The sequence below is a fragment of the Paramacrobiotus metropolitanus genome, unplaced genomic scaffold (assembly GCF_019649055.1).
Source record: "Paramacrobiotus metropolitanus isolate TYO unplaced genomic scaffold, Prichtersi_v1.0 Parri_scaffold0000039, whole genome shotgun sequence".
Classification (NCBI taxonomy): Eukaryota; Metazoa; Tardigrada; class Eutardigrada; order Parachela; family Macrobiotidae; genus Paramacrobiotus; species Paramacrobiotus metropolitanus.
In genome coordinates, this window is record NW_026570259.1 from 223,896 (window position 1) to 251,749 (window position 27,854).

Genomic DNA, 27,854 nt, shown 5'->3' on the forward strand with positions numbered 1-27,854 from the left:
TACTTGGTCCGGGGAGGAAGCACAGTACGTCATACTATAATAATTATGGAATTACGGTCTATTGTACTTCCCGCAACGTTGAGAGTGCGCTTAATAATTGGCTTGGGCTGTGTGTATTACGGTTGCGTTCGAGCACAGTTATTGGTAGTTGCGTCACATGTTTCTGTCTTGGTGTTAAGACAATTATTTTGGGACTGCTTATAAAACTCAAGAACATCTCCGGACGCGCATTGGCAATCACAGTGGCTTTTTCTGTTTTGTTGGTAGTGAAAACCAGTGCCATCAATAAAGCCGGTTTCCAATCCACTGTATCTCAGACAGTACGTAGGATACCGTAGGATTTAGGAAGTATAGTACTGTACACAGTTCGCCATGCTGTCATTTTAATTGGGCTGATTAGTGCATAGGAAGAGCAATTGTAACAGGGCAGATTCTGATGCTAAGTCGAGAACATATTTAAATACAACTTCAGAATCCGTAAAACGAACTGAATTTAATATATAATACTAATAAATAACTAACAGTTTACAGTAAGTACTTATCTTGTTGCTGTAGTACTAGTGGCTTACTAGTGGCTGTAGTTGGGTGTACTGCTACAATAAAAAGCTTTCTGTTTTCTCGTATGTGGTTAGAATGTATACAAAAATACTTACTAAATATACTTACTATTAATAAGAAATACTTACTGTTGATGAGAAGCACAAAAGTACTGTAAGTATATGTGCAGGTGCGCTTTGTATGTTTTAGTTTGAACGTAAACAAAAAGAGACGCGCGGCGCGCGTTGCCGGAACTCTCCCATATTGTACATCCGTACATGATACACCGCCGGATAGTGGGACTTGGTTTTTCCAGATTGTGCCAACGAGTGTTGAAGTGTTTTATTTCACTGAGGCGGCGAGGCCGTGCGTAGATTTCGCAGGGCCGGAACAAAGTAATACACATATTTACAAAAATCGTGGGTGCGGACATTGCTGGGGAATTTGATTTTTGTGCATGGTCATTTCTCATCGGCGGCCAATAACCTTAACCAAAATTCTAACAAGTGTATGTGCTACTGTCCGTACGTTCTTGTGCTGCTTGCGCTACTAATCAACCTGTCCGGTTTTGCAAATGCAGAAACCTAACAATGTAATATTAAAGTGTGATGATAGTAACAATGTAATATTAAAGTAATATAATATGAAAAGGGACGAAAATCGCAATAAAGGTCGTATTTTCCGTACAAGAACTGCAGTTGGTATATCTATATGCAGAACGTGTTTTCTGTACATTTACTTATCGTTATCTACTTACGCAGTTACTAGCTAAATCGGAATACAATAACCATCCGCCCTTGAGATGGCTGTTATTTAGAAACCACGTGTCGAAAGTGTCCCCGCCCCGGTATATCAGTTAGCGTTGATGCTCCACTGCTCACTGCAAAATGCTCACGTAAGAGGCAACGAATGATCACGTTTCGACACACAATTGCAATCTTTTAGGCATTTTCCAGTTTTGTTAGAACTTGAAAAATTTTAGAACTGATTTTACCTTCATGGCTACCTTACTTTGCTGAATGATTTCCTTTACACAAACATATTTCAGGCACCGCATGAATTAAGAACAGACTGATCTTTGAATCCTTGGTGTGATTATATGAACATGACTGATATCGACGAAGCACAAGATGACTTGACTGACACTGTACTACCCGTGAGTGAACAGAATGCAGTCGATGCGCGGATGGATGCTGAGGAAACACGGGTGGCGGGCTGGTTTGGCCCCAGCAAACCGTCCTGGAGCGACGACGTGGCGTCCGCGTTGGCCGCCTACGACGAGAAGATGCTGAACGGGGAGGTGTCCTCGTCGTCGTCATCGAAGGCTTCGGAAGTGCCAGCGGAGGGTCCCGCGGCCGTTGAGGAAGAGCTCAGCGTCCCGTCGGTCAGTGGACGCAGTAATCCCCTGGGGAAGGGCAGTACGCATGGGGAGGGCGGGGCGGAGAGTGAGCCGGGCTTCCTGGGCGACATGGAGGACGACGAAGGCAACAGCGTCATCACCTTCACGGCGCCGTCTCCGCCGCCTACCGTCGTGGCCAAACCCATCCAGATTGTCTCCTCCGGGACTTCTCTTGCCTCCAGTAGTTCAGGTAATGAAGATTTATTTATTTTATTAAGGAATTCCGGATCTATGGTTCTTATGGATAGAACTCGTTGAAATAGCTGAGGGGCACTGTTAATCTCAAGGTTTGAGTCTTGACGCCTATCACGTTTAAACCTGAATGTTTTTATGGGTAGTAACCTTGAACTGCACCACTAGCATTTAATATCACGCTTCCGAAGTAGGCAGATTTTTTCTCGGGTTTTGCTAATACTGATAACTAAGTTTTGCTATTGTTCAAAATTTATCGCTGAATCAATATTGATCTGGTTAATCTGTGTCAAATTTTTAATATTTGCTGACGTGATGCTCTTTGTCAGTTGTATCATTTGCCATTTTTCGCTGATTTAAAATTGTTGATAATTTGTTTCGAGTTTTTTGTTATACGAATATTTGATTTGAATGAATGATGAAATACCGGTGAATATCTGTAATTCGGATATATACTTCTGTTTACGATTAATTTGCCAAAATTTTGTTAGTGTACGGATAAATTTTTTTTAAAATTCTTCTGGCTTTCGTTGGATTAGCGCGAAAGAGTTTTCGTGCGCATTGTGCTTCCGTGTCCTCCTTTATTGCTTTTTTGAATGCGCGAAGTGTGTTTATCTGCCTGTTTTGTGCTGTCTGTCTCCTGTTTTTCGCGTAGTTTTATCGGGTTTTGCATGCGTGCCAGTTGATGTGGAGTCAGACGCATGTGTGACTGGCAATCTCTGGCCTGTATGGAATTTGTATCGAGGCGTGTTAATGATAGGTTTGTTCTGTCTTTGTGGGTCTTCTGCCATCGCACGTAACACATTCGGCCATGGACTGGCTCCTTTGTACTCGTTTTATCGCAGTAATTGCATGCGTGCTTGCAAAACACCAAAACTGGAGCTTCGTCCATGGCCGAGTAACACCGCACTGTATTGTACCTGCGCGTGCTTATTGCATTGCTTTGGCTTGTAAACTATCCCGTGTCTTGTGCATTCCGCAGATAAGGAACCTCCTCGCAATCAGGCTGACGCTTTGTTACTTGCGCAACGGATATACGACCTTTTAACTGAGATAGGTAAATTACTATTATTTCATCCATTGATTAACCTGCAGTTTCCTTGCAAAGTCTACGGAAAGACTGCAACAAGTAGAGTTCAGTAAAAACAGAAAACAGGTGTGCTGGGGAAATGGTGCAGGCTGTTGTATCATAGTATTACGTATTGTACGTTATTGGAACATATGCTTGATAACCTGATAATGATTATGAAATGGAGCCAGTGTGGCACGTTTCGGTGAAACAAATAAGAAAATAGATTTGTAAATAGCGTAGGAAAAAAGCATCACGTAGTTCTGGGTTATACGAAATTATTCGAAATTTAAGAGAGGGATAGAGTCGGTCGGCTTATTAAGTCATTTACAACACATCTTCCTGTATTCGCGTTAATTTTTGTCATTATCGTCATCACATCTTCTGTTTCAGGGTGTGTTCCGCACAATTACCGTAATTTGAGGGGTTTATCGGTAGAAAAAGCGGTGCTCACGTTTACAGATTGCCAGTTTATACGAGTAATTCGTGATTAGCATTTGTATTTTTGGACGCACCCTTTTTTCTTATGAATGTTCCTTGTGATTATGAATGTACAGTATTTCAGTTTTGTTCAGGGCTATGAAGCAGTAAGGACTCGTTCTGTCTCTAACTGGAATTCGCCAGTTTAAACTTTGGATAATTGATACTACATACTGGATACTGATAATTATTTACAGGCTGGTCTTTTTTGTATCTATAAGTTCTCTCGAAAGCTTTTCTTGACTTAAGGAATATGTTTAAAAACGCAGAATATAATTGGTCTATCTGTATATAGGTGTTGGATCACCTGCCGCCGGAAGTGGCGTAGGCCGCTTGCGCAACCTAAGCCGCAACGGCCACCTCACCCTGGATCTTCAGCCGCAGAATTTAACGACAACCTCCACTCCATCCACGACGACCACTACGTCCTCCACGGCCAGTTCGCCGTCGCTCGGACGCTTCGTGGTCACCACCTGCCCGCCATCGGGCTCGCCCGAGAAAACGCCTCCCAAGATCTCCGACAAGGTGGTGTCATCCCCCACTCAGGAGGAATCACCGCCACCCGCCGCACCCGCTCCCAAAGACGAGCGCTTTCTCTCCCCTTACGAGCGCCTGCAGCTGTACATTGACCATCCCGAGCAAGCCTGTCGGAACGGCGTGGCCGTGCAGTACGTCAACTTCATCAAGGATGCCGAGGATCCCGACCAGTTTATCAGCCAGTCCGCGAAGCAGTTTGAGCGCCTGGTGCAGGATAATGAAGTGTCCTTGCGCTTGGCGTTCCTGGAGCAGATCCCCAATATTGTGCGGAGTTATAAACCGGCATTCAAGAAACTGCGGCTGATGGCGTTCATGGGCGAGTGCATTCGGGATGAGAATTACAATGTGCGCCGTTTGGCGCAGGTGGCCATCGCGCAGCTCGTGGAATTCGCTCCAGAACTGATGACCCGCGAGACCATTCAAGCCAGTGTGGTGCCGCTGTTGATACAGATATTCTACGCGGATTGCCAGCCCGATATGATTATTGACGCGCTGAATTTATTCTGTAAATTGCTGGATAAGGTGGGACCGGATCCGGTGAGGCGGCTGTTCATACCCGAATTTAATAAATTGTGCCAGCATGATATTGCCCAAGTCAGACAAGCGTGCGCCCAGAATTTGGCTTTTGGTGGGTTTTTACTGTTGGTTTATTTTTAAATGATAGCTGAATAAAAATTTCTGAATAGTTGTGCGTTACTTTGCCATAACGCAAGCGGAAGAATTCGATCCCAGTGACGAGTACTGCCGGAAAATTCAGCAGTGGATTATTAAGCTGGCGCAGGATAACGCCTGGCATGTCCGGGAAACGGCGACCAATGTGTTTCCACAGCTGATCGATATCTGCCAGAAGCGCTGGGTGACATTTACCCTCACCGAGCTCTATCCGGTCTTTGTCATTCTCTTATCCGACTCCGCTAAGCAGGTACGATAATAATGGGATCACATGCTGTGATGACCTCAATGTGCAATTAAAACCATCACCAGGTGCGTCGTTGTGCCACACGGGGATTGGGCCGCATCATCGCCACCAGCGCCGATCCCAGCAAGACCCGCTTAGAAGTCACTCCCGAAGGGACCGTCGCATTCAATCCACCCTCGTCCGTGCTGCCGTACCGGCTGAGTGAATCGGAGGATTTTCAGCAGCGTCTGTCGCTATCGGAGAGCGGCGCAGCGGAAACACCGCGTCGTCCGAATATCCGCGGGACTATCATGCAGCGCACGCCCACCGCCAGTGTGTCCAGTCCGGCGTTGTCGTCCAGTCACAACACCAGCCCGGAAGTCAGGCGGAACTACTACAATCGGCTGGGGATCCCGGTGATTAGCAGTCTGAGTCAGGCGTTGAATGAAGCGGAGGGCGGTGAGCAGAAGAGGACCGATCCGAAGTTCAATTCGTTCTACTTCTGGCAGAGTCCGCTGCCCAAGGTGGAGCTGACGGAGGATAAGACGCCGGTGATTCTGCCGGAAACGGTCGAGTTGAGTGGCGCGGATGGGGAGGAGCACCCTGTCGAAGAAATTTCGGAGGCGCTTGCGAGGTAGAATATTACGTTTCCATTTTAAAAACACAAGCTTTTTTAAGCATCTTTTTTTTATAAGGACGGGTACGCTCTAATACATGGTAGAATTAGGTATATTGGAAATGAGCCAGGCGGTCAGCGATTTAAAAATTTTGTAATTCAATCAGTAAACGGTACGCAGTAGAAACACATCCAGTAAATCGCCACCACTGGGTTGGAACTTGGGACCAACAAACGCTTATTTGTGCAATAGGAGTTGCAGCGCAGCATCTACTTGTTTGGCAAACACAAAATGCGTGTTGAACGCATTTTGGTAAAAAAGATTAAAAGGTGATTCCATCATTTTGCTTTGCAGTGACTTGCAACTTCGCCCGTCTTCACCGCCCGATGAAACCGAATTGCCGTCAATCACCGAAGCCGCTGTCATTACTAGCGCCGCCGATGTTGTCGTGGAAGAGTCCGCCGATATGGACCCACCACCGCCCGAACAGTCACCGGAACGCCCACCCAGTGCAGAACTGGAAGAATCCTTGCCACTGCAATCCGAAAGCGGCAACGAAAAAGATCCCCTGAAAGATTTGGCGGAATCGTCGCCGGTCACCAGCAGTTCGGGCATTTTCTCCAGCGGGAGTACCATCCCGCCCATGTCCGCGCCCGTGACACCGAGCGTGCCTTTTGGACGACATTCCGACTACGACGTGGAGGCCTACACCATTGACAAGCACCGCAAGCGGGATCTGGGAGTTATGCGACAGCTGCGGGAATCGGGGAGATTGTAACCCGGATCGAGGATATTCTGCCCAATCGACAGTGTTTGGAGGAATTTCTGCTGCAGGCCAGGGATGAGGATAAGGATTCGGTTGTTCAGGTACGGCCACAGACTGGAGTAGTTATAAACAGCAGTTGCACAAAACAAAGCCGTGGACCCATGTGATATTTTTAAGTGTTTGGTCAAGACGAATATTTACATCAGTCACTTCAAAAATAAAATTTCAATGCGAGACGCTGGAAGACAGCAGCTTAAAATAGTAAATTTTATTTCGACTGAATTTTTTTATTCTTAATTTTATTTTGACACAAGCAAGTTTGATTAGATGCTGATATTTGTTTTTTTGCTGATCTGCAGACGGCTGTGGATTTTCCGGCTGTTGCTTTGACCGTGGGACGAGAATTTTGGCCGAAACTACAAGAATGTCACCGAACGCTGGCCACGGGCAGCGTCCAGACTGCCCGCGAGCTGATGGCCGCGTCCTTGCCGCGCATCGCCGAGATTATCGGTTATTACTATACGTTGGTGGATCTGGTGCCGTTGCTGAATGAATTCCTAAAGGATACGGACAGCGTGCGGCTGGCGATGATTGAGAATTATTCTCTTTTATAAAGGCTCTGCCACCGGAAGTGCGACCCATGCATTTACTGAGATTGTGTGAATTTTTTTCGCCGGATGAGGAACGCAACTGGCGATATCGCCATGCCTGCGCCGGTCAGATTGCCAACTTGGCGATGCTGTTCCAGCCCAGATTGGTAGTCAGGAATTTGATGGATGGAGCGTGGTTTTTCGCCAAAGATAGGTAAATGCTAAATACGTCTAACCTGTCACCATGATTTTCTGATATATATATTCTTAATTGTGATTTTCTGGTTTTCCTGAAACATTTCTTACAATTTTGGAGCGCCGAATCTGCGAACATTTATACTGAATCGGTGAATATTGCTTTAATTTTGTTCTCTTATGAATATTTTTTTTGGATTGGTCTTACGTTAAAGTGTTTCATTGTTGACTTTCAATAACTTTTTGACTTAATTGCAGAACTGCCGAAGTCCGGAGAAACTCCTGCTTGGCGCTGTCGTCCATTTTCCAGCGAATTGAGCAGCAGCGCGACGCGGAATCCCGCTCCTTCTTCTTGCAGAAACTCAACCTCTTCCTGAAAAGCGACGACTTCCGCACGCGGCAGGTGTTCGCGCAGATGTGCGAGGATCTCCTGTCCCGCGCCAGCATCAGTTTCGACTCCTTCTCGGCGTACTTTGGTGCGCGTTTCTGGCCGCTCTTCGACGACCGGGTGGTAGCCGTCCGGCTGGCCGCCGCCCGGTGCCTCCTGCATTTTCCCCTGTCCGTCCGCGATCGACAGGGCCAATTCGAGATGGCCGTGGATAAGCTGAGCCGCGACAGCAGCCGCAGTGTTCAGGAGGTATACCAGCAGATTGTCTCCCCCACAGTGCCCGTGACGCCGTCGTCGGGAACGCTGGCCTGAAGTTGCACGAGGCGGATATGCTGGTGTTGCGTTATCAAGGTTTTTAGTTTTACAGTTTTCAGTTTTTTTTACGGTTTACTGTCGCCTGAATCGACAGTTGGAATGCATGTGGATGTGGTGCATCCAGCCAGGGGTGTTTTTTTCTGCTCTCGTGTGGTGTTTTTCAGCAGTATCTGTTTATTGTGGAAGTCAGTGTTGTTTCCTGTGGGACGAAGTCATCGGTCAGGGTTGGTGCGCAAAGTTTTACAGTTCTTCTCAATTACGATAGCAATAAATTTTTTTGTGCAATGTTGCATGTGGTTACCAATATTTTTATCACTTTCTGCAAACGTCATAAATACTGAACCGACACAAAAACAACCGGTTTCTGCTGTACAAAACGCATAAAGGTTAAACGAAAATTTATTAAATAACAGTGACTAAGAGACTTTAAGTCGCAGGAATGTCACTTGTGCCCCTGCAAAAATCCAGTCGGGACACTTATTCACAAAACGGCACGACGGATATGAGAAGCAGCTCGAGATCGTATCCGGTCAGTCAAAATCTTGGTCAATTTCGGCACGCATTCCATGTTGGAAAGCAACGCTGCTTTCACGTAGTTAGCAGACTCGGGCTTCCTGGATAATTCTGGCAGATTTTGCAGCATAACACTTTCGCAAAATGATGCTAAGTCGTACGCGCTGAGATCCTAAGAAAAGCGAAAAAAATCAATAACATACAACGGTTTCAAAACACAAAGGACATTTAATAACAATAAAATGCTATCAGCTGTAATTAAAAACAACTTTTCAGACAGAACTTACTCTGCTCTGGCCATGAACGTAGCAGACATTGGCGACGGTAACGCAACGTGAGCAAACACTTTCGCAAAACTTCACCAAACCAACAACATTAAACCGTCTCGCTGCTTTCATCAACTACAACGAAATATGCAATCAATTAACATATATTACGATTAAAACAGTCACAAAAATGATAAAATTACTTTTATCACAGTAAGACCAACCTTCAGCGTACTGTCCACATTGGCTTCCAGCTGCACCTTCCCGCTGTCATACAGATACTGCAGAACCGTCAAAAATTCCGCTGCTCCCACATTCGCTACCACCACTCCTTCCGGAGAACCACTCCTCGCCATTTCCGCCAGCACCGTCGAATCGCCGTTGTCGATCACTTCCCGATGGGCGACAAAAACACTACCATCCACGCGGAATACCACATCCCCAGTGGCCGCGTCATTGATACACTTATTCGTTTTCCTGCGCAGCTTCTGATAGTAGTTGTGCATGTCGGTGCTGGTGGGAATGGGGGCGATCGGCTGCGCGCCGAATAAATGGGAAAGTATGGCGGAGATCGTTGTCTGAGGAAACAGCTGCGTGGATAGCGCTATTATAAACGGCAGGACACTGGTTAGGAACACCGGCGAATCCACCAGCTCATCGAAGGCCAGAGTGAAGTAGGCGTCGAGGAGATCACGCTGGAGGGAGGTCTGATCGGACCGCATCAGCGGAACGACGCGACACCACGTGTGCACTCTCCACTGTGCTCCTACAAGTATTTTCGCTTGATAAATTTGCCGGAAAACACTGTATTTGACGCACTTACCGAAGTACAGGAGTTCGACAATGGAATCAAGGAAACCGTTCTCCGCCGCCTGGTACAGCGCGGATTGGATGACTTTGTATTGTCGACCGGAGAAGAGGCCGTGGTTACTGGAACTGCGGGAAGCCGGTAAGTGAGAATTACTTGATTTCCCGCGTAAAAGACTGGTGGTGACGGTGCTACTGGAGCGCGAATGGACTTCCTCTAGCATCTCCTCCAAAGAGACGGTTTCATCGGATAGTGGTGTTAACGATGTTAACATCCGGTACAAACTGGCTCTATATAACCGATAACATGTTATTTATGGGGAAAAGGAAGGAAATACAAAAAAAATTAAAGATTATGTACCGGCGATTGTGGGATGCTGCGAGGACGATGGGCGCATGCATGCCCCGTTGCGCCTCCACACTACACAACGGTTCATCCATGACGCTGCTGAGACACACGTCCGCGCCTTTGCCCACCAGCAAACTGGTGATATCGTCGAAACCACACGCGGCGGCGATCTGCAGCGGTGTTTCACTGAGCGGACCCGGCAGCGGATCCCGAGCCTCACCGGTGCCTTCAACGGACGCCCCGTTGTCCAGCAGCTGTTTCACCACGTTAAGGTAGCCGTGCGCCACGGCAAAATGCAGTGCCGTCCAGTGGTGGATGTCGGGATGGATGCGGGAGTACGACGGCTTCTGGTTTGTGGGCGCCGGTGACTGCACCGGCACGGCGAGATTCACCTTGGCTCCGGTGGTCAGGAAGGTGCGCACGGCGTGACAGTCGCCACGAATACATGCCACCATTAACGGCGTCAATCCCTACATATTTTTTTCTTTGTAATTTAATTTACTGCAGTTATAATGTGATTTTATTTGTTTTGTTTGCAATTTTTCGTGGCTTTTTTTGGCAGAACCTTACCGCTTGGTTGAAATCGTTAAGGAAGCGCGGTTTGGAGATGGCCTGGAAATACTGCAGTTCGTCATGGAGACCGAGGAGATGGGGCGGATAGTCTATGCACGGGAGGAGAATGCGCGCCGCCTCCATGACATCGTCCTTCTCGATCATCGTGGAGCGGCGCTGGGCGCTGCAGGCTTCAATCACCCGCAGCCACTCAATCAGCGGAGGTGTTGCGTCTCTGCAAAACACCGCGAGAGAGTTAGACGCCGGCGTCTGACAATGAATGCTCATGCTTATGCGCACATCCACCCTTATTGTCAAGCTCGCTTTTTTCTCTCCTCCTGACCACTGATACGGGTAAAGATAAACATGCTCTTTTGTCTATGGGTTTAAATTGGCGCTATTATGCAGGCGGTCAGGCATGGCGCGCTGACAGGTTACAGACAGCTGCCGTGATAAAACCGTTATTATATAAGTGTCGTGGATCAACACAGTGCGAGCCTATGGAAGCGCGCCGGCTCAAGTGTGATATTTATACACACACAGCTTATACAGGACATGGGTTTTGATTTATGCTAATGCAAGGTCACATGAAGAATCGAAATAAATCGTAAACGGCCTTGATTGGGCATGCAACGCTCCACTAATAACTTTCAAGTGCGGAAAAGTACCTCCGCCACTTAACAAAATACATAAGGATGTACTAGCTCAGTTTTCACGCTTTACCTACATTATTTCCAGTCAATAGAATTCCCCAGAAAAACATTTCAAGAGCAACGTTTAAGAATGACGTATTGTTTCTTTTTTATCGATTTCGGATTTACTTACTTTTCGCTGCAGTCCACAAGTGGATCCTGAGCTAAGAAGAAATGTAACGACGCCAATGCATCCGAACACCAGTGCATCTGTGAGATGGTCAGTTCGTCGTATGGACGTTTGCCTGTTGTGACGGAAATCCGATCCCGTCTGGAGTCTTCGATCAAAGAGGATCCATCGTTGATGGCACAGATCAGATCACTTAGCGCACGAAATCCGCTCGTTAAAACTTGAGCGGAGGCATTCTGAGGAAAACCAGCTGGCAAAAATGTCTTCCCCGTCGCATTCCGACCCGCCTAAATGACAAATTTGTTTAAAAAATTTAATCAGCAAAATTAATCACATTTGCAGCAAGCACAAAAATAACGGGAAAAACAAGATGAAAAATACAAAAATACACTATTGGCAGATAAAAGCCAGAGATCCTAAATAAAATTTATAATCACATTTGCAGCAAGCACGAAAAAGCAGCGGAAAAATAAGAAAAAAAAATTCTAGTAATACAGAGCACGCTGACAAAAAACAGCCAATTTAAATAATGCAGAAACAGATATTCAGTTGTAACTTGTACCTGAACGTGTCTCCACGTTTGGAAAATCCCGAAAAATTCCGGATCATTAAAAAGACGCTTCTCGACGCTAAAACTCTCCACACTTTCGCCCGGATGCGCATCTTTCAGGCACGTTAAAATCAGTTCTTCCGCCACACACTGCACAACGGCTGTCAGACACACGGCGGCCAAATCATGGACAAATCGTCCCAACTTCCGCTCAATCATAAACCCATGGACTTTTCCCACATCCAGCGCCAATCCCGCCCGCAGGCTCTTCCCTTTCTTCCCATCCTCGGTGCTGCAGGAATAAAATGCCGCTGCCTGTAGACACGCGGTCTTGCATTTGGCAAATAAGGAAAACGAGAGGATTCGCTGCGTGGCAAAAAGCACATCGCGTTTGGAACATCGTCCGTGGTTACAGTGAGATAGGCGCGCCAATTCCACACAAATACGGAGAAACGGGAATTTCAGGAACTGCGCCAACAACGGGACAACATCGCCGCTGATGCGGCCCGTTTCGTGGTACGACTGCAGTCGACCCGATTTCAGGAGACTGGCAATGTCACTGCAAGCGAAGAAGCATGAGTGAAGCTTTTTGGGCAGTTTCTCATGTTGTGCTGGTGTATACGTTGACATGTTGTGAGGATTTATCGTCAACGCTCAACAACATAAATTATCGAAATGAACACTGAAATGTCAACAGTGCTGCGGTTAGGATCAGCGGCGTTATACCGAATTCTTAATCATCTCGAGAAACAGCTTAGCCTACATGCACACAATTGCTGAAATGAACCGAGCACAATCATAATCAGGTTAAATATAAAGAATTTCGCCAATCTCTCACTCTTTCGAAAACCTTATAATACTAGAATAAGTTTGTTAAGCACTGACACCCCCATCAAAACACACTTGCAACCAGGTTAATCCAGTCCGCCTCCGCCTTTTTACCGCTCAAAATGCAGTAAGCACACCGAACCGATCTCATCAAATGCGAACTATATTTTCGTTGAAGTTTATTATTTTTTTCTGTACCTCTCGTTCCACGGCAGCCGTGTTGCGTCCGGCAACATCTTCCATGAATCGGCTGATTTACTGTGATTGACGGAAGCCGACAGGCTAACGAAACATGAATCCTCGGGCACAAACAAGGGATCATCGTTATGGGCGTCACAGCTGCTGCCATCACCGGAGTTCGAATTCTGACTAGTTGCCTTGCCACTGTCCGACTCGCTGTGACCGGTGGCTACCGAATCAACGGAAATAGCATCCGCAACATGATCGGCTGCAAGATAAACGCAAAACTGTCATAAACATATTAAAACCAGACTACCGTATGTACGATTGTACGTAACAGTACAAGGCAGTTTGCCTTAGTTTTCGTTGAAAGTTTTTTATTTGCCGCATTACGACGCGGCGCAGTTCGACCTTTTTTATTACTGAACAAGCAGGGTTTTAAAAGAAAACTACACGTAGCATACAACTGTTCGCGTTGTAGGGATTTATATTGCATTCTTAAAATATAACACAAAGTAATGTTAATGAAACGGCAAGTGAAGCAACAAACAGAACGCCCACAAAAATCAACTCTCTCCATACGTTTGGACAATCTTGCCTTGCAGCGAGAATTACAATTTACAGACAAAATTTTTATCTAAACCAATAAAGTCCGTTGTAAATAAAACAACCCTGCTATTTGACCGGATGATTACTTCACCGTCTCGCGATCGGCATCAAGTGCAAACTTTATGACTAATCCATAGTAGCAATAAATGCGAATGAAACTTTTACAACGGCAGCGAAATGGACAGAAGAGCTCTCAAATGTCAACAACCCCCTCTTAAATACACTTCCCAAAGTCTTCCTGTTCAGAATTTACAACAAGGTGGATATACAATCGGACTCTAATACGTTTCAAGAAATTTGAAAGAAATTCCAATATTTCCGAATGCCTTCAGCATAAGTTCTTAAGCCTCCTACAAAAATCGAACAATAAACGAATCTTGTGCCCTTATGGATGGAAATGGTTAATTCATGAATGGAAATTCGTCTCTGAATGAGAACTTGTGGAATTGACACTGTTGTTAATACTCACCGCCAAGGTTTTTGACGCACGGTAATCGTACAATTAAAACAAATAATTATACAAATGTATCAAAAATAAACAATCCCGACCTAAAATGCTTATATTTTGACCGATTAAATGTCAGCACGCGAACACATGTGCGTTTTGCAATGCAGAATCTGCCGTGCAGCGTGTGTGCTCTCAATAACCGGTTGTCTATTGACCACTAGCCAGTGAACCCGCCAGCCGACGACAAAAAAACTTGCAAAAGTAAAAGGACCATGTCAACAAGGTTTGTGTCGACAGTTGAATAGCTTACCGACAGGTGGCGTGCCATTGTTATTAGGTGATGCAATCCGCGAGAAATCGCCGGCGCAGATTGTACTGCTCGGAGCCGGATCGCGATGATGTTGAGCCTAAAATACAACAACATTCCGTCGTTTGATAGGTAATCTTTGTAAACAACCCCGATGCCGCGACGGCGCTTGTTGTAAAAATACATTCGTCATGTTAATCACCAGGAAGTGTGAAAATTCAAATAAATCCCTGTCAAAATCGTGATAGTTCCTCATTATCAATCAACCGAAGTGCGCCGGGCCTCTTTGAATCAAAATAGACAATCAAACAACACAAACCGAAAAGCCACACCGGAAGCGCACGAGTGTTGCTAATTTTGGCTGTACTGGATGCTTTAAACGACCCGGCAGTTTAAATTTAATTAGGGCACCATTTGGATGAGGTACGAAACCTCGCAAAATATCGTGGTATTAAATTCTCAGTATGGGAAATCAGCGCAGTAATTTCGTAGCTAAAAAATCCAATGCGCATCCATTTCGGCAATTTTTTCATTGAGGCTATCATAACTCAGAGCTCCATTTGACCGACAAAAATTCATAACGAATCTATACCAATACTTGAAACGAACGATTTTATTACGCAAAAAAGTACTCAATACTTTCATGTTTTATCATTGCAAAAACTGGATTTTCCGTTCGAATTTCAAAAAATTAAAATCTTTTGAGTTCTATCTTTCACTGTATATTATAAAGATGCTGTTAAATATTATAAACCTACGTATTTAGCACAAAAAATATGTTGAAAAGTAATAAGTTATAACTTATTAGTATTATCATCTTTCGCAAAACCCAGTTAGTGGAAAAAAAAGATAATAAGAAGCGCATGCGACGTTAAAGGCTCGCATCTTCAATTTCGTCCTCCAACCCAATTTTTTATAAAATTTCACTTGACCTATTAACCAAGCGTGAAAAAAAATGCGCGAACATGACTCGGAATAACGAATCAAGTACTGCTCACGCAAACTATGCTCTGATACGCTCATTTTCATATGAATGCCGCTAAAAGAAACAGACGGTGTTTTTCATCTGCGTTTTTCTAAAGAAAGCAAATGCACCATGAAATGACAGAAATTCAATACGATAAAAACAAAACGCCGCCCGCAAACGCTTACAGAGAAAAAATCGAAAAATTCGAAACCGAATAATAATCCATGCTGCATTATAAACACTCTTTGCTGCAACTGAAAATAACTAAAAATATTCTCAAAAATTTTTCCCTCGCCAAAAATAAGTACTGCAGCGGTTAGCTCTATCGAACTGGGAGGTTTGAGTAAATTTATGAAAAATTTTGTCGTTCGAAAAACTGAGCAGGCAATAAATTATAAACATCTGTTGCACATATCGAAACTGTCAATAATCCACGCACAGTTATACCAGTACTCGAAAGTCGTTCACCTACTTTTTGCAAAATTATCCAGCCTACCTGTAATCGGTGCTGTAATGATCCATTCGTGTGGATCTTGGTCGCATTCATCGGCGGCGGCATGCTAATGGACGCCGGTCGAGTCAGTTCGCCCGCGGAATCCCGAAAATTCCGTCCCACAACACAGGCAACAGGTGGTTGTGCAAGTGAATCAACAGATGCCACTCGGCGTGAAGTGCCCAACTGATCCGACAAGTTACAATCCAGTTCCGCTCGCGAACTGCTCAATAATTGTCGATACTGAGTCAGTTCTTCAGCGGTCGGGTTAAATAGGTGTTCGTCATCTGGAAAAACAGATATCAGCTTTTATCCGCTATCGGTGTGACTGGCTGCAACGCCAAACAATTGGCTGATAAATTCCCTGTACTATCGATAACGCGATTGACAGCCATGACAGAAAACTGCCACTCGCACCGTGTTTTACCCAGCAGGCACAAAACAAACACACAAACACTGGCTGAGATCAATCAACATGTCGGTAAACACTGTTTGTTCTCCGATAAAAAAGCGAACCTATCTAAACTTTATTATCGCTGAGTACATAATACACAAACCTAACGAAATACAGCTGTTCCTCTGTCGGCCCGCAGCGCTAGAAAAGGCATGGATATTGGGCGAGGAGCTCATAAAACTGGAGTTGGTTCGTCCAGTAAAATAATGATGGAAGGAGCGCCGTGCGGAATTGGCAGGGAAACTGCGCTGCACATTCTCGCAGCTGGTATAAACATTTTTGCAACTGGACGACAGGTTCTGATTTTCGAAAATCGGAGGAAACTTGCGAGCGGGTTTTTGTGGAATGTAATCCCGTACGAAACGCACCCTGCGCTGCTGGGCATTGTCCTGATGGGAGCCTAAACTCGGCCGTGTGGAGGAATTACTGTAGTCGGCAATTGGATTCGGCCGACCGGAAATAGGGGTATTTCCTCTTGCGCTCGATAAGATAGCGTAATTTCCCCGATCACGCAGAATGCGATTCTGCAGCGCTACAGGGATATTACTGGCTGAACCGGAAGGCGAATTTCCGGCGCCGTGTACCGGGAACTGGTCGCTAGCGCGGCTGCCGGTTCTGACCGCCTCCTCGTAGGTCGGGAGAGGAAGCCGCTTGTGTACTCCGACGGATACTGATAGTTGTCGAGAATCCATGTTGAGAAAATCGCGAACAGGTATTATGGCAAACGCTCAAAGGGATTGTTGATGTGCGCGTTGACAGTTGGCGATGTTATCAGCCTACTATACTGTCAAAACTGCCCTGTAAGAACAAACAACACGGTAAGATGGAATTCCTAAATGCACAGCGGTATGTGGTCAGATAAGCCGCAATTCACACTAAACACTGCCCGGAATCGGCTCAAACGGCACAAACAAGTCGTAAACGTTTCTCGTCTTGCAATTGTAACTTAACCATTTGATATTGTTCGATAACCCCGTAAGAGACTTCGTACGTAAATAGAGATAAAAATTTAAATTCTCAAACATCTTAGCGAGAAAGACGGGATTCCATAACAGACGCCCTACAGCGGTGTCTTCGTGAATGCCACTAATCAGCTACGATACACAATGCACAGCATAAAGGTATGAAATAAACAGAAGTGAAGTAAAATAGGCGGGCTGCACTAAAGCTAATAAAACACAGGTACAAAGTATTTAAAAAAATCGTGGTTGGTCACCACTCGATCGGCAGATCGTTTACAATCGTCCGGATCGATGACGTATATATTGCAAGTACGTATGTACCGTACAACAGTGACAAAATTTTGGAGTAGCCGGTATAAAAAATTTCGCTAGGTGTACTTTACAATTGTTAGGGCTACAGGTATTTTGGAAATGTTAATTTTGAAATGTTAGAAATGCTACAAATTAGGCGCGTGCATAAGATTAGGATAAGAAACTGTCTACACAAAATTGTTGATACTTCTACGGTTCTACCTATTAAGTACCTAAAGCGTATCAAAGTCGCAAGTGCAACGTAAAGTAAAACGGCGTTATTAAACATTGGTGAGAAAAGCCCTGACCCAGAAGAGAATAAATCTGAGTGATAATACTTAACGACTAAAGTATGCGGAAAATATGTGTTAACAACATGATTCCGATTCTAAACATTCAGCACTTGCTACATTATGATTAATTTCGCCATAAATCATAAACAAGTCAATTTGCGTCGTACTCCGGTGGATGTTAATTTTCGCACTTATTTCCAGTCTACACTTGTCAGAGTGAATGGAAAGGCATCGCGGTGTGACAAAAAAACACCAATAAATACAACCTATCACGTACACAAATATTGCACTGTGAACCAGTTATCCTCTGTACATCCGCCCATTTTCTGGCATAGACAAGACAATCGACAATGCTCTATTATTAACCGGCATTCACTGTCCTGAAAAACCGTATAAGCACGCGGATGGATCGGATGCTGGTGTCGTAAAATATCGGATGTGGTATTAGGCGAATCGTGCTGCTGGGTGTAGGTTGTTAACGATAGATGAGGCGGCAGAACGAATTTGGAATGAAAACGGATATTAATCATTCTGAAAGCTGTTATTAAAAACCAGCGAAAGGTCTGAACACATTTCTTTCATCCACCCATATAATTATGCCCATATATGATCGTGTCCTCGTACGGCAAAACTCACAACAATTATTAATAATTTTTTTTGTCGAAACCTAATCGAAGCTGGGAAATGCTACAGTTAGTCGTATGGAATGGTAGGCATTACTATATACAGTATCAAATTTTGGGAACAAATAAACAGTGCACCATTCCACATACTGTTCACGTCTGTGGAGTGATCAGACACCGTTTTCACATTTTATAACACGCTTACAGTTAAGTACATAAACTGCACATAAACCCAAAACTTGGTTCCATTCTTTATACGTACTGATTTCTAAACACAAAGATATTTATCTGAAATGGTATGTGCAGCAGCTGCACCATATTAATTACACCTGGTACTTTGGCGTGCAAAATTGTTACCGGAATCCGTAAAGTTTAGTTTATTTAAGTGATAATATTTTTTATAATGTACATAAGCTCTCCATCACGACAAATTTTTTTAACAAAAACAAACGAATGGAATGCTTAACTACAGATTTGCAACTAATGGCTAGTAATGAAATAACGATGTATCTAAAAGATATTAATCGTAACGCACAAAATTATCGCATGGCAGATTTTTGCGGTTTCCTAAGCCAGTTTTGTGGTACTTACCAAGTTGCAGGAAGACATACCGTTGTGCACTGCTGTAACTAAAGATACGTACAGGATCGAAACAAAACGTAACAAAAGAAGTTTTTGCCGTATAATTATGTAGATTTGGTAATTTACATCAATAATAATCTACTTGGCACTTACCAAGTTGCAGGAAGACATACAGGTACGTAAAGCGTGACTTTGTGAGCACACTCAGCGCAGACTGTGTTATTACTTATTATGACTAAAATATTTTCTTATGATTAGGAAATATCTACATTCAAATTGCTATCGCATGCCGTAAATACAATAATTTTGATTTTTGATCAGGTTGAAGATGAATACTACTCAGATCCGCTGCCGGTTTTTGCAGTACGTACCAGGTAGAAGTACGATATAGTCATGATAAATGAGTACCATCACAGCGAGAATTAATTATAGGTTACCACGAGAAGCTCAAAAGAAAACACACACGAATAAACAGATCGATTGATCATTAATCATGTCGCGCTGTTAACTTGCGGTATTCAGCGCTTGAAATGAGGCAGTTATTTCTTGTGCATTTTTCTTTCATTCTCGTGACAAATGTGAATGCCTGCATGTACGCAAATATAATCAACTTGTATAATAGCAATAATCAGTGGGTTGACGTGTAGAAAAGAAACATTTAAGGTACCTAATTTTTTGAGTGATGACCAACGCTTTAAGTAGTCCGCCGAAAAAAATCCCAATTACCAAGCCGTAGCCACTGGCACATGCGGTCGATCTAAGGGGTTTACAATTTTTTGTCAGTAATTGTCACAGCACGAAGCAACCAGCAAGGTGATTCCTGTTTAATTAGAGGACATGAACTTTTATTACAAAAAATCCGGTTCTGACGTGAATTCCGAATACAGAATGATCCTAACCGGCCAAATGCATGATGTGCAAGTTCTGGGCGCACAGTAGCGACGGTTAGCTTTGCACAGTAAATGAGACGGTACTTATCAATATTACTTTTAATTCGGCAATGGCCAGTTCACATAAAAATAAGCTTGCGCTGGTAGAAACTAATTAAAATGATTGAAAATTTAAACAGTAAAAATAGACTGCTGACCCTCCTTGGGGGCAAACATCCACTCACGACGGTACTTATCATGATCCCAAAACCGGCAATAGAATATTAATAAAAATTAATGTTATCGCAAAGCTTCAGTTTTCCCGTACTTTAAAAATATCCATCGAAAACCGAAGGCTAGTACGTATAATTGTATGCTTGAAGCAGAACGATATAACCCGAATAAAGCGGAATACACCCAAAGAAAATATTGCATATATTCGCAGGATATCAAATTTTTTTAGTTTTAATGTGAAAATCGTGAGAGCCGGACGTTTCATGGGAGATTTGCCCGGATTCATGGATGGTGCCGGTGGTAACATGATATGGAAACTTATGTCGATAGCGCACCACGACGAATGCGAATTGATAAACACCAGATACAACGACAATGGCACCGTTGTACACGGCTGCATTTGAAAGCTGATCCTCTATTTTGCCGGTCAGCAGTGGCGTTTGTTTTGATTCAAGACGCCTATAGCCTGACCTTCTTAGGTGTTGGATTAGTTCCCAAGTAGCTGGATTAGCGATAACTCAAACGTCTTGAGAGCTGTCAAACACGTGGAAATTTAAATAAGAGCACTTCCGCTGAATCCCGAATTAAACGACTTTTTATTAGAAGAGAATCAGGTACACTGCCGTTGCGTGTGTTTCGTAGAATTACGAATTAACGGCAAGCATTTCAAAAGCATCAGTTCTGTTTTTCTCCATTAAAAACTGTGGCAGGTTTATTATCAGATTATATCCGCTTTTAAAAGTTAAGTACAATTGTAATAATTTTGCAGTACACTGTACAGCCGTTGTATTTTGTAGTGATTTTAAGACCTAAATGTGCCAGAGTGACAAGCGGTTGCGTATACGGCACTGGAGGCAACAACAGTTTAAACGTTCAGATGTTGTAAACACGCGGTTAACAATTCGTTTTAAATACACATTCACGGTTTCTAGCCATGTTGGAAACAATGCAGCAATTAATTGCATTGCTAATTTTCTTAGGCGTCAATCGATTAACCTTTAAGTAACTTTAATAAAGCTTGCGCCGAGGAATGTTTAGCATTAAGGTTTAAGCTACCATGAATAGGATGCCGGTTTCGAAACTGAAAACGAAACCTAAAATTTTTCAAGCCTTTGAACTTCAAGTCAAAGCTAAATATTCACCGGGGAAGCATTTTAGTAACCAAGTCGTTCTGGTGATGTTTACACTTGACCGAAGTGTGATTTATGCAAAATGTTATTGTACTTAAACTAAATGACATAATTAATTAAATAACTGAATCGTGCAGGCAATATCTGCAGAGTATGCTTTGAAATTTGTACTCGCAGAAGGTCTGAAACTTATTGTTACTTAATATAGTGCATGATATAGGTGCTTAACTTTGAAACTTCGTTAAAATATATAATTTTAAGTACATGATCATTGACTTACCAGCTCCAGCATATGGATTAAGGGCAATCCCGCTGAACAAACGTACTCGTAGTTGCACCCAAAAGCAAAATCTGAATTGATCCAAGAGAAACAGCACCAATCTCGCACCAAATGTAGCAGAAAGACTGCGAAAACATTCGAAATGCTGACAAACTAAGAAATAATTTTTATCTAAAGAATGCGGCCAAAAACATTCCAGTGATTATAGCTGAGCAAATGACTGCGCTATTAACTAAATACACTGCAGTAAAGAAACCGGCCCTTGTCGTTTTGCGGACCGTTTAAACGTTATTGCACGATTTGGTGCAGCAGCGCCGTACGTCGGAAATAATCATGCACTCGTAAAAACGGAATATCTCTCCACCTCAAGATGACCGCAACTACGCGATGAGACTGGGGGGCGGTCACTTACGCACATACCACAGACGTCCGCTGGGCGCTTGGACTGGTTAATTTTTGAGAGCGAACGCATAAGAAAGTGACTGAGCTATCGATAAGCCGAAGGTGGATTGGAATTTTTAATGACGCCAAGTGAATCGTTACGGAATTTTATGATGTAACAAAAGCATAAATCTGCCTCTCTTCTTGCTTTCATTTTATTAACACTTCTTTTTTTGCGGTGTTAATTAATTTAAAACATCGTGAAGTGCGTTTCGTTTATTGGGAGATGCTAGAGTGGGTCCAATGCATGTAACAATAATAATTAATGTCAACGTTGTATATATTTAACAAATTAATGTTGTTAAAATTAAAAAAATTATGGTTGCGGCACTTTAATTGTACAATTTAGTGAAGGTACAACTGCAGCGCATATTCAGGTGAAAAAGAAGAAATCAGGCGGATATGTGGTTTGTTGAACTACAGCAATTTTATATAGAAGTATGTCCATTTAAATCATTGAAAACATTAGAGTAGCGTATGTATTGTACAGTGTACTCGCTGTAATGTCATTTCTGTCAAAGAAATTTTAGCGTCGATACCGGTTTTATTTTGCCAAATATACGGGTGTGTTGATGGCTGAACGTGCCGGTGGTAATTGCGCTTTTAAAATTTAAACGGTGAGGAAATTTATAGCCACAACCGTTTATGATTTGCGCCTTGCGCTTCCCTTACTTATGAAATCTCATGCATCCCACATCAACTTCTTCATATATAAATGGCGTGTTATATTCACGGCAACCAAAGCAGCCAGGCGCGATTATAACTCGGGCTTGGGAAAATTCTTCAGTCTACATTCCTGTGCTGACCGGTGCCGACGGCCATCAAAAGGTACTGTCCGGTCGGCAGCCAATTCCCAAAAATTTTATTCTCAATACTTTATGATATGGCCTCTGCATGAGCAATGCCTGCAATGGTATTGTGTTGAACAATGTACTCAACTACTCATACGGAATACTTTGCATCTCGAGCAGAAGAACCGCGCAGCATGTGTAGGCTATTCAGTATATTGTACTAGTGGCTCGCACATCTTGAACCACAGAGTTGGTATACGGGAAAAACTGCATCCAATATACACACTCTAACGGGGCAAAATGCACGGCTATGAAATAATGCTTGATTTGATTTTAAGATGAATACTCCTTCTGAATCTGCAAGAAGTCATTAAAATTGTAATGTATCTGAGAGCTCGAATTGTTCTGCAGCTGTAGAATGTTGTCGCTGAACGTATTGCACAACATTTTGAATTCGAGTTGACAGCTCTAAGTTAATGGCTGCTTTCGGGCATAAATATAATTAATAATTATTAGAGCTCTAATTTTCTTAATATTCAAGAAGGTTCTCCAGACCAGATGTTCTGAGACATCAGAAATTTATCAGTGCACACCGCGTTTGGCCCTGTTAGAGTGTGTATATTGGATGCGCTTTTTTCCCGCACCAACTCTGTGGTTCAAGATGTGCGAGCCACTACAGTACTGTAATGTACGGAGATCAAAATTGATGTGGAGTATTCAATGCGCAGTTGGCCCTTCGCAGCCCTTTTAGAATACGATTAGTATAACCTACTACTAATAAATTGCTCAACTGATACAACTAATTTTTTATAGTTGTGTTAGCTATTAGCTATTGATTACATTTTCGCTACTTTTAAAGTTTCCGGCATAGCGAAACTGAATTGCCATAATCCGAATAATCACAATCCTGCTTATAATGCTTATTGCTAAACCAGTACAAGTACATGCACTTTTTAACATTTCATTGCAAAACTATTTACTGAACTAATTGGTCTGTTACCGTCGTTTTTGTCACCTCACTGTTTAGATACATATTTTAATCATACATATACTAGTTATACATATCATTTTAATTATAGTTATTATGGTCAGGGAGCTTGTTTAGATTACATCTGTGATCTGTGCGTGTATCAGGAAAATCTAAACTACATATTTAATATAACGCAGATTGTTGCATAACACACATACAGTACTTGAAGTACGTGTAATACAGTGTATAATAATAGACATTAATAGTGTATCATGTTATATATAGATATAGCAGTGTATGTTATAGCCAACCGCCGCCAGCGTGATCTTTGAAGGACACAATTGCCCTTTGCCTAATTTCATGGACGGCGCGGACACTGCAGTAATTATACCAATTTATATATGCACGGCGGCTGCCCCATGCATATCATGAGCATCTGGCTCGCGATCGTACGTCATCGTGTTGCCACTAATTAACTAATTAATTAACCCACTCATTCAATATTTGAACATAACTTCTGTCTATTCTAATAGGCCGACAAGAGATGATAACGAGCGGTGAGCAGATGGTCACTGCAATGAAGGAGCACCGTGACGTATCTGGCGCTATCTGCGACAATGTTAGTTCCGATTGACGCCAAGATCATCGGCGATGTGCTGGAGCACTTGGTACGGTACATATCTGTTCGGTACTGCAGCAGCGACGTACCATACTTCGCAGTATGGTACGTCGCGCACTACCAGATTTTTCTAATTAATGGTAAAATATTGTCTTTTTAGGTCACAAACCACAATCAGTTATACTTCTATGTATGTATTACCTACTTAGCATTAGTAGTTAATTAAAAGTGATTAGTGATCCGCGTGCATCTTAGATATCCATTGTTTGTCTACAACGAGTTCAGACTTTTGCGATAATTTATGATAATGGAAAAAAGGGAAATTTATCATTGTATTATGTATAAACCACAAAATAAGTATATCGCGGTAACATATGAAAGTACTAATTTGCACATTGGCACATGGTTTTCTAAGAACATGAAATAAGGCAAATACGAAACCTTGTACAGAACTATACATCCTTTAATAATTGACGTCCTGCACCGCATTTTGCAATATTGTTATTTAATAGTCTCAAATAACTGCTATCAATTCGTAACAGTTATGTACTCATAATTTTTTAACGGGTAAACTGCCGGTGTACCAGAACAATAAAGTTTAAATCGTTGATTGTGCTACACCTTCACGGTCCGTTTACAAAATTGTTGAACGGTTAATATTGATCAAATTAATATCTATGCGTTTGTCCCACCGCCGAGGAAGTATACTGGCAAATTATGCCTTGTTTGCACTTTTAAAGAGACCGAAAACCATTTACCCCCTAACCCGTTGGTCGTCACGGTTAAAGAGCAGCTGGACTTCTAACTAAAGAATGCCCAGCAGATGTTGCAGTGACCATACTTACTTCCAGACACCCGCCTTGACTAACTAACCCGAACGTCTGAAGACAGCGCCGAATCGCCAGTATGAAAGGTACTTAAATGAGAATTAATGAAAGGAAAATGAAACGATCTTCAGTTCTCCTTCAACCAGCTGTACATGTTTGCATAGGCCAATTAAATTCCATTTACACCAGAAGTCATTCATCATATTCTCCGTCAGACGATTTCCTTATCTCGATGCTTCCGGTTTTGTCCTTTAATCAAACTTAATAACGCTGCAGCTTCGAGCACGAACAACAAAGTTTCCGGTTTGCACGGTAAACAACTTTCTTTGCTAGATTTTTCTAAGACAATAAAAACATTTGGACCACCAGACGGCGCACGAGGAACGTATCATAGAATCGTACCTCAAATAAAAACAAAAGCAGTTAAGAGAAAACATGTAACTTACGTAAACTGAAAACCGAGAGAGAGAGAGAGACTGTACAAAGAAAACAAAACCCGGACTGTATTTGAGTGCACGGAAGACAGTGCCACGTTCAGTGATCACAGCGGCGGGGAACGATCACAATTTGCATCCAGACCAATGTCCCAGTTTCATCCCGAACGAAGCCATCATTCCAGGGTTTCTCTTCCTGGCCCTATCAAAGACACAAAAAATCCTGTATAAGTCAAGCCATTTAAATTAAATAAAGACAACAATTTCATTATTTCCACGGCCAACATTCACGATACAACAGAAATCCCAGCGGTCTGGCAAAAATTAATGAAAGGCTGAAAAAACTCATCCAAACTGGTGATCAGCCAAGGTGGTTTTTGAAAGGTGGTTTTTGAAAGATCAGAAAGGTGGTTTTTGAATTGAAAACAAATTTTATTCTTTAATATTATTCTATTATCGATAGGAGTCTCAAATGCAGCGGGACAGCCTTCACAGCGTCCAAAAGACATCTTGAAATGTAAATGAATCATCCAGAATTAGCACATAAAAACAGCGTTCATATTTCCGCACCTTTCTTTCCCAGGTGGACTATCTATTTGTATGTCAAGTCAAAACGAAAATTATCGAAAACGGAAAAAACTGCTTTGCAATTTCTCACTTGACAAACAGTACGAGTGCAGCAGATTTGCAGTCATCAGGAACTGCTAATCTCAGGTACCGAGGGACAAAGTGAAAACGCGATGTCCACGAAATCTCCTAATACACTCTGTATGATTGTAAATTGAAAAACAATTTACTGATCACACAAAAAATCGGTAATAGAGGGAAAAATGATTTTGTTTCGGTTTCCCCCTTAACAATGCGCAGCCTTAAAATTTCGAGGCGCTTCAAGTTCTACGCAGTGTGAATGAAGGGCATACCCATACCTTCTCTAGAAGTCCTTTCCTCGTCGCATTCTCTCCAGATGCGCTTCGTACAGCACTCTGTTCGAGCTGAAATAGAAGGGGTTCCGTGACTCATCGTACTCGGGATTATACACGCTGACATCCATCAGTTCGTCATTGTCGGATGCGTTGAGAAACTGCGCAGGAGACTCGGAGGGTGACGCACCCAGTCCACTATCCGACGGCACACTGCTGGCCTCGGGCGTCGGGGTTCTGCGGCGATCCCCGTGGGCCAGCACGGGCAGATGCGAGGGAGACTCCGGGAAATTGTGCGGCAGCTGCTTGGGATCCTCCACGGTCGGCCTGGTGGATAAGCGTTTGCGAGCAGGCAGACGCTGCTCGCTGTCACTGGGATCCTCATCCATCTCCGAGGCCAGGTCCCAGCGACGTTTGGCCGAGGAGGACATGGTGAACAGTGAGCGATTACGGGATGGAGACACGACAAGTACCGGAGAATCCATGAACGGACCACTCAGGCGGATGGCGAGGCTCGATCGCAGGATTGGAATAACATCGAGTAGTTCAGATCTGCTTGCTAATAACAGTGTGCTTTATCACTGCAAGTTGCTACAACATTCTTCCGTTTTATGTTCCCTGCAGGTCTGCGATAATCAAAAGACCAAGATGTACGAATCACGGCTAAACTGTTATCCGTCAGCGCTCCTGAGAAACTGTATAAGCCTAGGAAAGCCAGAAGTGAGAAGCGGGAAGATTTTCACAGTTTCAGTAAACTGCCACAGTCGCCAACTCGCAAAATAATGCACGTATGGCGTAGCGCCGTAGAGTGACTTAGCACCTTGTAGGGAGCGATAAACGCGATGTCGCTTGTTTAATACAGCAGTCTGTGGCCCTGCTTGTTAGCGAGCGTTCTGGTGAGTGTTAAATGCTAACCGCCCTCTGGTGTCGTACCACAAAGACTCTTATGGTTAGACTGCTAACACATACAGTTGCTGTACCACTAGCTCTGTTACAGTGTGCAGAATACTTCTTGCTTATCGTTAACCATGCTTTGGCTAGATACTAGACGCTATAATATTTTGCAAGAGTGAAACAATTCCAAAAATTGTTCAATAAAACCTGTGGAACAGTACATGTAGAGATCATGATGGTACACTAGGTATATATCTACATTCAGCGCAATTCCGGGACGGTATAAGCTACTAGTAATTAGAACCCGGCAACTCCCTTGAGTGTAACTCAGCTAGAGAGGATTATAATCTGTAATATAATTATTTCCCTCTATTGCATGGGAATGAGATGAATTATACAGAGATAAAAAAATCACAGGACTCGTAGAAGATATCGGAGTTACAACATGGTACCCAGGAGCTACTGGTATAATTTATTATAACATGCAGCAGGACAGCGTACGGCGAAATACTGACTTTTGCCAAGTACATGTATACCGGGAAAAAATTCAGCATTTCGCCGGCCTC

The 27,854-nt window shown here is 43.3% G+C and overlaps 3 protein-coding genes across 4 annotated transcripts; 1 reads left to right on the forward strand and 2 right to left on the reverse strand.

Annotated features, from left to right (window-relative positions):
* The first annotated feature begins 1,477 nt into the window (after positions 1 to 1,477).
* Positions 1,478 to 8,273, forward strand: LOC129590113 (serine/threonine-protein phosphatase 4 regulatory subunit 1-like). Its single transcript, XM_055485130.1, is given in 9 exon segments — positions 1,478 to 2,126; positions 3,973 to 4,842; positions 4,901 to 5,136; positions 5,199 to 5,746; positions 6,084 to 6,490; positions 6,493 to 6,596; positions 6,855 to 7,098; positions 7,101 to 7,299; positions 7,539 to 8,273. Coding segments are annotated over 9 exon segments (3,540 nt in total). The 5' UTR covers positions 1,478 to 1,636; the 3' UTR covers positions 7,981 to 8,273.
* On the reverse strand, positions 8,242 to 21,686 carry LOC129590112 (ankyrin repeat and BTB/POZ domain-containing protein 2-like). 2 transcript variants are annotated; one of them, XM_055485128.1, is made up of 13 exons: positions 21,393 to 21,686; positions 16,232 to 16,926; positions 15,678 to 15,961; positions 14,218 to 14,314; positions 12,869 to 13,118; positions 11,855 to 12,401; positions 11,296 to 11,579; positions 10,489 to 10,705; positions 9,931 to 10,388; positions 9,586 to 9,860; positions 8,987 to 9,528; positions 8,784 to 8,897; positions 8,242 to 8,668 (listed from the first exon to the last, which is right to left on the reverse strand). In XM_055485128.1, the coding sequence occupies exons 2-13, from the start codon at positions 16,818 to 16,820 to the stop codon at positions 8,465 to 8,467; spliced, it is 3,861 nt and encodes a 1,286-aa protein (XP_055341103.1). In that variant the 5' UTR covers positions 16,821 to 16,926; positions 21,393 to 21,686; the 3' UTR covers positions 8,242 to 8,464. The 2 variants fall into 2 exon arrangements, with proteins under 2 accessions (XP_055341103.1, XP_055341104.1); XM_055485129.1 differs by lacking the exon at positions 21,393 to 21,686 and adding an exon at positions 17,080 to 17,187.
* A 3,590-nt stretch (positions 21,687 to 25,276) lies between these two features.
* On the reverse strand, positions 25,277 to 27,278 carry LOC129590228 (uncharacterized). The gene is made up of 2 exons (XM_055485342.1): positions 26,401 to 27,278; positions 25,277 to 25,676 (listed from the first exon to the last, which is right to left on the reverse strand). Exon 1 carries the CDS (start codon positions 26,877 to 26,879, stop codon positions 26,406 to 26,408), a length of 474 nt encoding a protein of 157 aa, XP_055341317.1. The 5' UTR covers positions 26,880 to 27,278; the 3' UTR covers positions 25,277 to 25,676; positions 26,401 to 26,405.
* Positions 27,279 to 27,854: the final 576 nt, after the last annotated feature.

Excerpts from the sequence above, each read along its gene's own strand:
- LOC129590112 (XM_055485128.1), bottom strand. The coding sequence starts at position 16,820 with ATGGATTCTCGACAACTATCAGTATCCGTCGGAGTACACAAGCGGCTT. Across the intron at positions 14,315-15,677 it reads CATTACAGCACCGATTACAG|GCTCAACATCATCGCGATCC; the intron begins GTAGGCTGGATA and ends GTTGTATTTTAG. Across the intron at positions 10,706-11,295 it reads CTTGTGGACTGCAGCGAAAA|AGACGCAACACCTCCGCTGA; the intron begins GTAAGTAAATCC and ends GGTGTTTTGCAG.
- LOC129590228 (XM_055485342.1), bottom strand. The coding sequence starts at position 26,879 with ATGGATTCTCCGGTACTTGTCGTGTCTCCATCCCGTAATCGCTCACTG.